The sequence below is a fragment of the Perna viridis genome, chromosome 12 (genome assembly GCF_037379345.1).
Source record: "Perna viridis isolate PV_CMFRI_1.1 ecotype Kerala chromosome 12, ASM3737934v1, whole genome shotgun sequence".
Classification (NCBI taxonomy): domain Eukaryota; kingdom Metazoa; phylum Mollusca; class Bivalvia; order Mytilida; family Mytilidae; genus Perna; species Perna viridis.
In genome coordinates, this window is record NC_142456.1 from 22476458 (window position 1) to 22490577 (window position 14120).

The 14120-nt window shown below is 32.1% G+C and overlaps 1 protein-coding gene across 3 annotated transcripts; it reads right to left on the bottom strand.

Moving 5' to 3' along the window:
- Positions 1 to 75: 75 nt before the first annotated feature.
- On the bottom strand, positions 76 to 11559 carry LOC148601712 (peroxisomal membrane protein PEX14-like). 3 transcript variants are annotated; one of them, XM_088554638.1, is made up of 10 exons: positions 11472 to 11559; positions 8940 to 8993; positions 7481 to 7565; positions 5946 to 6080; positions 5176 to 5270; positions 3204 to 3404; positions 2436 to 2527; positions 1168 to 1381; positions 825 to 890; positions 190 to 425 (listed from the first exon to the last, which is right to left on the bottom strand). In XM_088554638.1, exons 1-9 carry the CDS (start codon positions 11496 to 11498, stop codon positions 873 to 875), a joined length of 921 nt encoding a protein of 306 aa, XP_088410764.1. In that variant the 5' UTR covers positions 11499 to 11559; the 3' UTR covers positions 190 to 425; positions 825 to 872. The 3 variants fall into 3 exon arrangements, with proteins under 3 accessions (XP_088410762.1, XP_088410764.1, XP_088410763.1); XM_088554636.1 differs by lacking the exon at positions 825 to 890 and having other exon boundaries at positions 76 to 425; XM_088554637.1 differs by lacking the exons at positions 825 to 890; positions 11472 to 11559 and adding an exon at positions 11374 to 11394.
- Between the last annotated feature and the right edge of the window lie 2561 nt (positions 11560 to 14120).

Below are 14120 nucleotides of genomic sequence, written 5' to 3' on the forward strand. Positions count from 1 at the left end.
AGCCGATCAATGTTTAATCAATAGAATGTTAGAATTTTTTTCTGATATGCAATAATAAATGATAACAAAGTGATTAAGACTGTGAAAGAGACCTTTTTTGTATCACTGTTAATTCAGTTTTACAAACTGTGGCATTCGCAAAGACTGTGAACTTCTTTCACCAAACCATAAATACTGTAACCAATTAAGTAGAAAATGAATATTTATATTAATATTTCCGAATAATTTATCATTACAATATTGTAGATACACATAACTAAAACATGTCAGTCCACCTCTGCATCTGAACTTGTATCCTCGAACTTCACTGCTCCTTTTGATTCCTCCGTACTGGTATTATCTTTAATTAATGTTCCGTTTGAATCTACAGTGTCTTTTTTATCTCCTGATCCTTCCATACTCGTTTCACTGAATGTAATCTTTGTCTGAAAAATAAAATCAATCCTAATAGTAACATGGCTGGTATATTGGAATCCCATAGGAGAGTTTGCCAATCTCATTAGTGATGTCATTTTCATTAAGTGTTGAATTGATTGGCAAATCAAGAACATACTAACAAGTAACCATTTTAGGATAATAATCCTTATTTTCAAAACTTTTAAAATAACTTTGTTATTATATATCCAATTTTGGTTCTGTAAAATATTTTATTTAGATGAAATAATTCATATTTTGTCTGTAAATTTATTTATCAATTTTCGTGGTTTTTTGTGGATTTGGTACAACCACGAAATTTGGTTCCCAACAAAAATGAAATTTACAATTCCAATACATTTGTAAGGTTCAGTTGTAAAAGCCACGAGTTCAATAATCTAAGAACTTACATTTTATCCCTGAACCATGAAAATTGGTTTCCACAAATAAAAATTCTTTCACAGTAGTAGATTTTTCTATGAATTTAAAATATGGAATTTTTTTTATTCCTTTAAAGAAAAAGTTATGTAAAAGAAAATTATTTAGATGCATGTCTTGATTTCATTTAAAATCATTTAGTAAATATGAGTTAAAATAGAAAAAAAAACCAAATAAATCTGTAAATTGTTTTAACTGATTACCAGTCATGTGATGAAACAGAAACAATTAAGAGTTAAGCAGATTGGTTTGATGAATTGCAATTATAGTTACATGGATCTGTTCAGGTACTGTAACTATAGTAATCAATATTACCTCCTCTGCTGTGTCATGTCCTCTTCTGTCACTCTCATTTTTATTTAGCAAAGCATCACCATTGACAGCATCACCATTAACAACATCACTATCAACAGCATCACCACTTGGTTTGACTAGACTGGGTTTTACTCCTGAACTTGATGATGATTGCTCAAGTTGCCATGATGGCAGGGTTATAGAGGAAGAAGAAGGTGTAGGTGGGAACTGTCGTCTATGAAGAGAGTGGATTCTAAGAGTATGATAACTATAAGTTCTTTTTAAGTATAATGCCTTTTAAAACTAACATCTGTAGAATATCTATGCCTTTTTTTTATTGATTACTATTAAATTACTGTCAATAAAATGCGGGTTTTAATGTTACTTATACAGAATTTTAGGAATGAATTCAGCCACCCATGTACTTTGTAAGCAGTATTTGGTTTTTTTTTCTTTTATCAAATCGGTATTTTTACTTAAATTTGTGTGGAAACCAGAAAAAATGATTTTTATTAGTCCTTTATTTTTAGCTGTTAAGTAATTACCCACAAATTGACTTCTTCCTGATTTTTGTGACATGAAGTTTCATAATAAAGTTTCATGGACATTCGAGCATTTTTGTTGAAACAAATGTCTACAGACCACAATGGTGAAGACAACGATGACAACAGCCCCATATCATTAATAAAAGTAGTTTTTTTTGTGGTTATAAAAGATATCAAATTGCAAAATTTTTTCAAAAGCAGTTGTAGATAATCAAACAAGGCCAATACAAGTCTTGACCTGCATCAACATCATATTTTTGTCAGCACATAAGTATCTCCAATATGTAGATTAACACTAAAACAAATTAAAATGCTACAGTGAGAGTTAAAAATTTCCAAAAATTATGTAATTCATGATAGCATATCCTGCTGAAAAAATGGTTAAGTTCAACATGCTTAAAATGTTGAAAAGTAAAACTTTTCCATACTAAGAGGTGCACATCTTCAAATGTATATTATCACTGTGCAAAGTTTGAATAAAATTGGTTTAAAAATCTTTAAGTTACAGATGACACCAAGTACAAATGTAGATACCATTCACAACATAAAGTGACAAAAAAGACTAAAAAAGGAGAAAAAATAATGAAATTTCTCCGTAATAAGAGGTACACATCTTCATATGTATATAACATTCATTTATCTTTATGGTCTCATGAAACAATCAATGAACAGGACTTGTGACTGTAAGTGAGAATCAACAAACAAATGAAGCATGCAAAATTGTGTTTAAAATAAACATTATACCTGTTAAGTAATAATCCTTTTAGAGTTTGTAATTCTGTTTTCATTTCTGTTGCAAACTGAGTGTCTCCTATAGAAGTCATGGCAGAGTTCGACTGTAAAAATTAGATAAAAAGACTTGTGACAGATCCATATATAATAAAACAAAATTCACACTCTGAAAAAATAACTTCAAACTAGAGTTCCCTGTCTCAATCTTTTACTAGTTGTTCAGCAAATGTCATAGGGGATCCAGCCATAGGCAATAAGTCTGCTGCTCTCAGCAGGAGCCTTCCGATATTTCCCCACTACATGCCCGTGCAAAGCAGGAGATTTTGCCACATTTGGAAATTTCTCTCATCTTTAATCAGAATTTTCAGCTTAAAATTTTTTCAGCTTCAATTTTTGTCAAAACAAATTGACCATGGCCTGTGATAATGACTATCGTTGTAATATAGGAAAACATTCTGTGTCATCAAGAACAGGGCATCCTTCTGTCCCCTTTATGTTTCTCTTCAGTTTGTACATATATTTCTGAAACTTTAATTTTTTCGTTTTAATTGTACTGTTGTTTTTCATTCTTTTTCATCGTACTGTTATGTTTTTTTTTTTATTTTTCTGTTAAATCTAATTAAAAACTGCGTTTTTAATATTCATAATGATTCAATGCATGCCCTCAAAGTTCTATTTATATTGTACATTATTGCTGGGAGAAGACTTCATAAGTTAGTAAAACTTGTGTCCTATCCCTTTTGTAAAGTTAGCAAATAAAATTGTTGTAAACTAAACTACCCTTTGAGTGTACACCTCATGTGAAATAGCTTGTACTTTCTCTTGGTTGGCAGTCATTGTTTCCTGCATTGAAGTCAAGGTCACCTGGATCTTTGACAGAGTCTCCACAATGTTTTTCTGAAGGTCAATGACCATGTTCTCAATCTTATCTAATCTATCCTCTGTCTTTGGCTTCCCATAAATCCATGGCAATACAATATCCTGAATAAACAACATTGTTTAGAATTTAAAAGATTAAAGTTAAATTCGAAATTTTTTCAAATTTTGCATATGCATTTGGAACACTATACTGACCAACAAAAACCAACTCTAGCATCTCAAATATTTAAAGTAAGCCTAAAATTGGCATCAAAATATCAGAATCTTTCAATACGGAGGTCATGTGAATGGTCACTGGGTGCGTCATATTCAAATGTGGGCATTGTCATTAATATGTCTTATAACCACATGGCCAAAATGCTTAAGAATAACGGAAAGTTAAAAAAGAGTAAATACTCATTTGATTAGATATCATAAACAAAATGCATCCATTAATAGCAAAATTCTTCCATAAAAACATCCATACATGTTTTTGCAATGAAAGATTCTGATTTGATACATAAAAGTTAAGATAAATGTTTCTCACTTGTCAGACAAGGGCATCCCTTATTCCAGCCATGTGATATATTTTTTATCTCACATTAGACAGTTCACTCAGCAGCCATTAAGCTTGCTTTAAGGAGGCAGAATTAGGATAAGGGACACAACTCTTACAAATCATTGGAACGTTTGTATTCAGCATTTTACATCAATCTCATGTAAGCATCAAAGTAACTTGGACTGAATTCATTCTGATTCAAATGAATGATTGATATGCTTTGGTGAAATTGAATATGATACAAACATATCACTGATTTCAAAAATTATGTCCTTTATCCTAGGTCTACTTCCTTAAGTTACCTCTAAAATAAGGCTGTTTTCCCGAATAAAGTTTCCAAATTATGGATAAAAAAAGATTATCCCACACAATACAATTTTTTCCCAATAGGTGCCGAAGATTTGAAGACAATATCATTTAAATTTCAATACTTAAAGATTTATTTGATGATAACTTTCTTTCAGTAACATTTCACTTATGGTTTGTTTGTTTACATTATGCAATCTCTTTTCTCTTATAAAAAATCTTGAATTTCTTGGCCAAATCTTATATATTGATGCATAATACACACCCCATGCTCTGGAAATCATTTCTATGTAAAGAAATGTGCATTGTACACACCGAAATATGGTAATCATAAAGCTGGAAATGGTGTTTCTGTTCAAATTTACTCCAGTTAATTATTTATCACTTTATATAACTCTTTCTTAACATTATAAATAATTTCAGCTATAAGCTTAAGTTGATAGTTCCAAATTTCTGAGTTACACATATAATAAAACGGATGCACTTTTCCCTATTGAAATAGAATGGGTATTTTAAAAATGATACAAAATTTCACTTGGTTTTTGTCTTAATAAAATGTTATAATGACTAATTGTAAATACAAAGGAATAACAGCACAAGTCAAAAGAAAAAAAAAATACACAGACAAAAAATTGTTGTTATCACTGTAGGTATTACAGCAAGAACTATGTTGAATTCCACGGAATAGATTTGGTCCTCTGTTGACTAAATGACTTTCAACTAATGAACTTCCTTAAATTGTTAACTGGACAATTGACGAAGATATTAAAACTTGCTAAGAAACTTTAATTATTATACATATGAAATGATAAAAAGTTAAAATCGCATTCTTAATTGTCCAGATAACAACCAGACATTTTATCAAATAATGGTCCTACAGTCAAGGAAATACCTATTCTATTCCCTGAAGTTAACTATTGTACTTGCTGCAATGAAGTTGACTATTGTACTTGCTGTAATGAAGTTAACTATTGTACTTGCTGTAATGAAGTTAACTATTCTACTTGCTGTAATTAGACATGGTCTTACCTTCATAAATCTATAAGCAGCATAAGAAAGACCACCAACTAAAGCTATAGTATGTAAAATATCTCTGACCTTCCCAAGAGTGCTGACTGGAGGCACTGAAAAACGTGGCAAAATTACAATTACTTATTGTATTAATATGTGTATCGCAAGACATTTTGATTAAAAATAAGATTAGACCTTCAATACTAAATGAATTGAAAAAACTTGCATGTTTTTTTTTAATTATTCTGTTGCATTGTAGAGGTATATAGACCATGTAAAATCATTGGTCAACTTTCAATCCAAGCCGTCTTTCTAGTGTTTGTGGGGCGTCTTTTGCCTCATAAGATTTCACTTTGTAAAATTTTGTTTTCATTTTCGAAATCCAAGATCTCCCCACCTCTACAATGAAAGCATGGTGACAGGCTGCTAATAGGACCTGACTGGTAAATTCCACAATCAAAGCATGGTGACAGGCTGGTAATAAGACCTGACTGGTAAATTCTACAATCAAAGCATGGTGACAGGCTGGTAATAGGACCTGCCTGGTAAATTCTACAATGAAAGTATGGTGATAGTCTGGTAATTGGACCTGACTGGTAAAACAGAGAGGTTATTTTCCAGGTAGCTCAGGTGATATATTCATGTGGAGACCTCCAGACCTCCTTACTACATTTTTTTGTTGTTATGGTAACAATAAACTAAGCACAAATAGCTGTAAGCTAGGTGAAGTGACTGGGGGATATTCTTATGTAAGTTTATCAGAAGTAACTCTTCATCTCTTTATTTACCTGGTTGGTATGGTAACAATGCTCCTTGTGGAGGAGGTTGTATCCCAGGTGGCTGGGGAGGATATACTTGTGTAGGTTTATCAGGAGGTACCCCAGATCTTTCTACTGCTATGTCTATCTCTTGTTTTGTCAAACCTGTCAAATGTAATTGGTGTATTAACTTGGAATTAACCTGGTTCAACAAAACAACAGCAAAATAATTCCTCTTTCTATAAAGCCCCTATAAATGTTATTTGTGGATCAAAATTTTGTTATCCTGAATAAATTTGTTGATGCTTTCTTATATTACAGTGTAAGAGTTTATTTGCTGTCAGTATAGCAGGGGTTGCGCTGGGCTTCGCTAATGTCGCAATTTGCAATTCTTTATTTTATCTGGCGATAAAAATAACCAGTTGGTGATTTTCTTGGCACCTAGGTTTTGTATATTAAAATTGACAAGAAGTTTATCAGCAACGGATATTCACTCTGCACAATTGTGTTGACACCTGGTCAGAGTTAATTGACCATGACCAATTTAGGACTGAAGGCAATTACAGGTAATTAGACCAGGCGACCGTGACTGACAATATCCTCATGGGAGGTGTCAATGAAATGTAAATATATTATTGAGCCAATCAAAATTATCATCATATGCTCAAAGGTAAACACAATTATGGCCATGTGCAAGTGGCTACATACATGTACAAGCTTCAAAGCCATGTGATACATTCAGAAACAGACTTACCTAATAACAGAATAAATTAAATCCAATTAACAATGATTATCCCATCAGGAAGTGTCTAAATACTTCGAAATGAAAGAATTGATATAAGAAAATGGATGACATTTGTTGACACTTTTACCATTTGACTTTTTTGGCGGGAAAAGCAGTAAAAATATAGAATGGGGATTCCCAAATTCTAATTAAGGAAATACTTATCAGATATCAAAATAATTAAACAGGGACACAATTAATGGTCCATGGTACAAAATATAGTTTGATAGAAATTATATCACTTGAAAAAAAGAATCAAGTTTGTTAAAAATAAAAAAAAAACAATCAAATTATACTGCAAGATAAATTAGACCATAAAGGACAAAGGTGACCATGTTATAAAATCAGGGACTATATGAGAATAACTATATAAAGTCCTTGATAGAAATAAAATACCTGTTTCTGGAGTAAAACTTTATTATTTTATGCTTATGTAAGCGACAGACTAGAGCTAAAAACCTGCTTTATACATGCATCAAGAGTGAATCTTAGTACATGCATGTATGTCATGAATATTGAGAAGTTATTTTGATGAATTGACAAAGATAATTCATCAGTAGACTTAATACTATCATATTTTTGGCACCCTTTGGCTCTAATTTCTGGAAATTGGTGACAAAAAATGGCAGTCGGCGATTTTTTTTTGGCGACAGAATTTTGGAAGCCAGAGCAGCCCCTGGTATACTATACTAATTGTTTTCATACTTTTTATTGTGTAACGATAAATACTCTTTCAATGCTGCACAACTTAAAATGAGCGTCTTTATAAAGGTAATCATACCCTTCCTTTCAAGGAATGATTTTCTCTGTGAAAAGGGACTCTGTTGCACCTTTGGATTCTGTAAAAATTTCACTGCTGTAGATATCTGTAAAAAAAAATTATTATAATACAAAGAGGTCAATCTGTCTACTAGAGAGAACTAGAAAAGTAAGGATATCTTACACTAGTAGAAATAAACTATTCAACAAAGTTTCAAGAAAATTGTTAGAAGCATTATCAGGTTATTGCAATATATGGGAAATCCCTTTTTTATGAATAAAGTCCCATAACTCAAAAGTGAAAAATCATTAATTTATAAAATTTTTAAAGGGAACTCTCTTTAAAACAAATAAAAATCACCTAAGTTTCATGAAAATAGGTGCAACCACATTTGAGTAACAGTCTAAAAACTGCGAAATTCCCCTTTTTATGAATAAAATGCCATCTCTCTAAATCGTAAAACCACAAATTTGTAAAAATTGAAAAGGAGCTTTCATCAGTATAAAAAAACAGTTCACCAAAGTTTCATTGAAATAGTTGCATGGGTTTTGGGTTTTAGTACAAAACAGAAAATCACCCCAAATTTGTACAAATGAAGTCTTATAACTCCAAAAATTAATAAAAATCAAAAGTGAGCTCTCACTTCAATGAAAAGAAATAATTCAACAAAATGTCACAGCATTTTTGAGTTATTGTGCCAAGTGTGAATGACCAAAAGACAGACAGTTAGATGGACTCCTGTATACCATATGCATTATGTTTTAAAAGACAGACATTTAAAAATAAAAACAGTTCAGTTTTTTTACCTTTGATGAGTTTTGATGGAAAATATCATCTAAAGAAATTCTTAACCTACGTCAAATTTTTAGTCTTTGACATCATTCAACTTTTGAAGGCATTATTTAAATGATCACCTCAAGAAATAAATTATCATTTTATCTACTACAGTTTTCAGGTTAGAAGCAAAAGTATTATAGGCTAAAAACCACTAATTTCACTTTCCATAGGCTTCTATGCTAATTTCACAATATTCAATGGCTTCTCTGGACTTTACCTTAACTTTAACCTGCAGAGGACTATATATCAGCATGATTCTACATATGTCAGCTCATAATCCTCAGAATGGCATGTGGGGTTAGCAGACTTGCAGTGCAGTACTGGTCACCGGAAGTGAAGGGTCTATAAATAGCATGGGAAATCCCAGTGTTTTCACAAGACAGGGGTATATTTAAAAATCATTATGGAGATTAGGCTTCACATCACAAGAAGCAAAATGCACCTATAAAATGTACAGAAATGTTTTTCCTTTCAGAAACTGTTTCAATTTTTTAAATAAGATGAGAACTTTTTTCACAGCACTATGAGGAACAGGGGTAATTTCTGTGTAGGACTATTTTTGCGTACGTTCCAAATGCTCATTGGTTGAATTGGTGGTCTGTAACCTATATCATAAATCATGACCATAGATATATAAACTGACCATCTCTTCCCTCGGTCCATCAGCTGGAGCAAGGACTTCTTTTGACATCTCCATCTGCAATTATAATTCCAATTGTAATACAGGAATAATGTTACGTATTTTTAAATGGTGGAAACATAATCTTTAATAAGTAATTCTTGATTAAAATTATTATTTTTATGTATACAGTATTTTTATTTATTAGGTTCACTTGTAAGACATCTGAAGCAGGGGTGAAAATTAGGAAATACAAACTGGTAGCCCAGACCATATATTTGTTTAATATTTTCTGTGTTCGACTTGACTTTTTATGAGCAACTCAGCGGGTGTTTCCAGGAAAACAGACGCTTATTCTACCAGTGCAACTGTTTCATGCTCCCAGTTTTTAGTGGAGTCCGAGTTGCTCATTTACTTTTGTTACTTCGTATGTATTATTTGATTTACTTTATGTTCTTTGTTGTGTTTGTCTGTTTTCCATGTCTGGTCTTTGTCCCTGGATTACATTCTTTTGATTTCCACTAGAATCTTGGTTTCCTTGATTACTCTTTCAGCTAAATTTTACCCAAAAGTTTGGTAGCCCAGTTTAAAATCTAGTTAGTAGCCATGGGCTATTTTGGCTCAAGCAATTTTTCCCCCATTAACTCAATGTATAATGTTTTTGAAAAATAAAATAATTTCCCTACCTACCTACCCTAATTTGTTTGTTGGTAGCAGGAAACAAGACTGCTATTGTTTTGCCTTATTGCTTTGCTTTGTACAGATGTAATGTTCCAGACAAAATGTCTAATATTATAGAGGATGAAGTCAATACAAATTTAACCTATGATACTGAATCACCGAGTCTGATTTCAGTCAGATAGGAAATACCATATAGCGGGAAATTTTCATGAGATTTTAATTTTCGTTATATCAAGTTGTTTGGGAAATCGAGAACAAAAAAGCTTGCCAAATTTATGTCTAGATATTTTACTGAGAAAAGAGACATACAATTCTTTGCTATGCACAAATTCAATTTCCATTTCTGTTTAGTGTTAGTATCTAGAAAATTTAAAATGTATATATGAGACAAGAAAATACCTTCAATACCAATCAGTTTTGCTGTGCTCATGTAAAAATTGTATTTTCCAGGTTTATTTTAAATACTTTGATATTTATTAAGTGCATGCTCTGTTTAGATTTTTTAGGCCAGTAACTGTGGGAACTTTCATTAAAGAGGCACAATATAATTGTTTTCTTTACTTAAGCACTTTCCCCTTCCATGTTTTAGGGCCGATTTACCTAGATCTTATCAAAATCAATTGGGGTTATAAAGATCACATCACTAATGTGTGGCTATATTATTGTATAATTCTTTTATCAGTATCACAAGGAGGTCTACAAAATGAACTTAATATACTCAACAAATTCTGTTGATCTTATAGAATTCAATCTACTTTGTACCATTCTCATATCATGTGCTAAGATAGTACTTAGTGTTAATTGTGTGCTTCATTGTTTTCTTCTGTTTAATGTTAATGTTTTTGTGCTAATCAGTGCATGACACTAACTTTACAAGTAGTACAAAGCACTAGTTAAAAAAAAATAAATGGTAATCCTTAATGTAGGTGGTTGCCCTGAGGACTGCATTCACGTAACTCAACTAGGGATGATAATTCAATGGCATAACCGGCCTACGACTGCAAGTATGAAGAACAGAACAAATTTTACCAAACTATGTACAGACAAATTTAATTTTGACAGCTTCAAAAACTTTTTTATCTTTACATGCATTTGCATTTCCTACTTGCAAAATTTCAGATAGTCCAAAATTTTATTTCTTACAATATTTTGGGTAGCCCTCATTTGAACTACTGGGCAACAAATTATCACACTACTATTAATATCGAACCCTGCTTATAAATAATGTTAAATGTTCATTGACAAAAGATGCAAGGTAGGCTGAGAGGTTAGACACAGTGTGTACTGTTATACATGTAAATGTAAGTGACCAAAGCTCGCTCTTAAATGTATAGAAATTTATCTAATACTCATCATAATGACACTTGAGAAACTTTCATCCAGGTAAAACACTACATCAGGGTATGCCAAACCCGGAACAGTTCTTCCGGTACTTTTATGAAAATTTGGAATTCCCTTTGCTGTCATATACCTATTACCGAAGAAAAATTCCTTAACGAATTTGGCAAAGTGATAAAAGTCTAATTTGTTGAAAACTCAAGGGAACTTGATACTTTTGCTTTGGCCTTCTCTTGGCCTCAAGTCCATTGCTTTCCTCATATTATCCAATAACTAGAAAAGGATATAATAGATCAATTTTATGGAACATACATCGTCTTAACTTTATTTTTTTTTAAGTCGAACATCACAAATTTTCATGCCCCTGTTCAGTTAGACCTTTATTTTTTATTAACGTGTGGACTTTGAACTATCATTGTATCAACGAATTTAGACTTACCAATTGCCTATTCTAAAGAAAACAAAATCGAAACATATAGAATGCATTGTGAAAAAGATTGCCAACATGATTTCAGTGCATGTCATTCTATTGTATACCTTTCCTTGTGCGTTTTCGTCTGTCATTTTTAATCAGCAAAAGGATAATCTAGGTCTTAAATAACATCAATGTGTATACAGGGAACCAGTCAGTGCTATACTATGGACAGTTTGTCCCATAGTGGTCTTGACACATTCATTTAACTCATTTCTTTAAAGGATGGTCAAAATCAAATTCTAGTAATTTGCTATCATATCCAGTACAAAACAAGGAATTAAAAAGGTGTCTTGTGGACACAATAACTGGTTTGGATACAATATTGCACAATATTTTAAAATTCAATTTAAGTAAAAAGTTCTGCTTTTAGTCATTAAAACCAGATGGAAAATATACAAAAAACTGTCTTCCAAATTACGACCATTTTGGCCCTTTTGACCCCTTGTTACCCAAAAAATTGAGAAATATTTAAAAGACTGATCGCAAAATGCAAATATGGACTCTCAGAAAGAATCTGATGAAAAAAGGTCGTTCTTTGGAGTGTAGCCTCCTGGCCCCTTAAAATTCAAAACTGCAAGAGATATCTAAAATCTGACTGAAAAATGCAGTAAGGGGTTTTCATAAGGGATCCAATAAAAAAAAGTTTCAAAATTGGACCAAAAATTTTTTTGAAATGCTACATACTGTGGTCTTCAGGCCATAATATGGAAAACCTGACTGCAAACCATAGTGGTGCAATATGTTGAGAAAGATTCCACGTTCCTCAAATGTTAAAGAACCCTGCTGTGGTATTTGATAGGAGTAGGAACCTTTGTGCTCCACCACAGGAGGCTAAATTGCCTGACCCTACCCCCTCTTCCTATTTCCAGTGGCAATCAAAATTCATGGACCCTATTATCCTTGTGTCTCGTCCAATTTTTCATTTCAATTGTTCATTTTATTATCCATTATATGTTCATCACCTGGATATAGCTGAAATATTACTGCTTGGGTGTTAAACACCAACAATAAATCAATCTTTTTGTGAAACCATAGGAGCCAGTGACCCCAATTTCAATAGCAAGCGTCCTCTAGCAGCAAGAAACAGTATTTCAAAATTTTATGACATTTGGTTTACTTCTATAAAAGTTATTGCACAGAATTAAATAAAAAGCTTTGCAGAGTGCAGCACGATAGGACAACAGTGTTTGAGCTCTAAACAGTTGGACAAATGTGGACATAATATTTTAATGTTTTTAAAAACCTATTCTATTATGGTACAGGCCATAACCTCCAAATTTTACAGGAAACTTCCTTTAATGGTAAGCAAAATCATATAACTTAATTTACCACACGAAAACCAAGTGTCTTAAGACAATGACACGGACAACGACAACAGTGCCATACCAATATATGACCACAAATTTTTTGCAGTCGTAAAAAATTAAAGAATGTTAGTGGGCAAGCTCACATACCCAACATGTCAACAAATTGGATTTTCAAATAAAAAGTATGTGACGAAAAAAAAAGAAAATTCAAAGGGCCTTAGTTCATAGAAAATCACAACAAAGCATAAACTCACAAACCAAAAAATCAGCTCACTATCTGAAAAAAGTTGAGAAAAAGATTAGGAAAACTGTTATTTTTATGAAAATTGCCAAGTCCAATGCCTGCAATTTAAAAAAAATCAGCAGAGCGGAATAAAACATTACCTTGATCTGTAACTCTTTACGTCAGACTTATACACCAAAAAAGTCAGCTCAATATCAGCAAGCTTTGTAATTAAGATAAAAATCAGTGAAGCAGAACAAAACCTAAACTTGATCAGTAACTTGTAGTAGACTCACATACCAAAAAAAAAGTCAGGAAAACTCTTATTTCTGGAAAATTTGCGAAGTCCAAGGCATATAATTTTGGTAAAAACCAGTGAATTGGAACAAAACATAAAATCGATCTGTAATTAATCAGGGTAGAATCACATACAAAAAATCAAGATATGCAAGTGTTTAGAAAAAAAAGTCTGGAAATCTAATGACGGACTGAGAGCGACTAGTTAAAAACATTATACCCTCCGCAACCTTTTATAATTAGCAACAACGACAGCATCATCACATAATACAACTGAAATCTGCTTTGTATAAAAATGGAGGATTTTTAATGCCCATCACTCATTATGGCTGCTAGGGTAAGTCCATGGTCCAAGTCTCCCATTGGGTTTTTCTTATCAATTATGAGTACAAAATATCCAAGAATACACAGTACTTGCTATTTTTCTATGAAGACTAGTATTTTTTTACAAAAATTTAATGCTTGGGTTGCTGTCTAATGGACATTTTTCAAATCTCTTAACTTATTATGAAAAAGTAAAGCATCAATATAATTTTAAACAAAAATAATGCTTTTAACCACTAACACATGCCTTTTTTAATTATACACTGCCTTTAAATTCTTCTGGAAACAAGACATCTGAGCATCAACCAACTTTTTTACGGAAGAGAGGTGGGTCTGTTTTTTCCATAAAAATCGACCAATTTACTCTTTAATCAGTATTTTGATGATACATGTATAAACAGAAAATAAGCCTGAATATTGAAAAAAAAAACATGAGCATTTTAAAAATTATTCTGCTTTTTGACCAGGCCCCAACAAACATAACTTGAAAAACGTAGTGTGGTAATCCGACTTATTGCCTTTTAAAGTAAAAGTCAAATGACTCCTCAAGATCTAAAAAA

Bases quoted from the DNA above. Each gene is read 5' to 3' on its own strand.
- LOC148601712 (XM_088554636.1), bottom strand. From the start codon at position 11,498: ATGACAGACGAAAACGCACAAGGAAAG. The intron at 8,994-11,471 runs GTATACAATAGA...TTATAATTGCAG, and splicing joins ACGAAAACGCACAAGGAAAG to ATGGAGATGTCAAAAGAAGT. The intron at 6,081-7,480 runs GTATGATTACCT...TACATTTGACAG, and splicing joins ATCATTCCTTGAAAGGAAGG to GTTTGACAAAACAAGAGATA.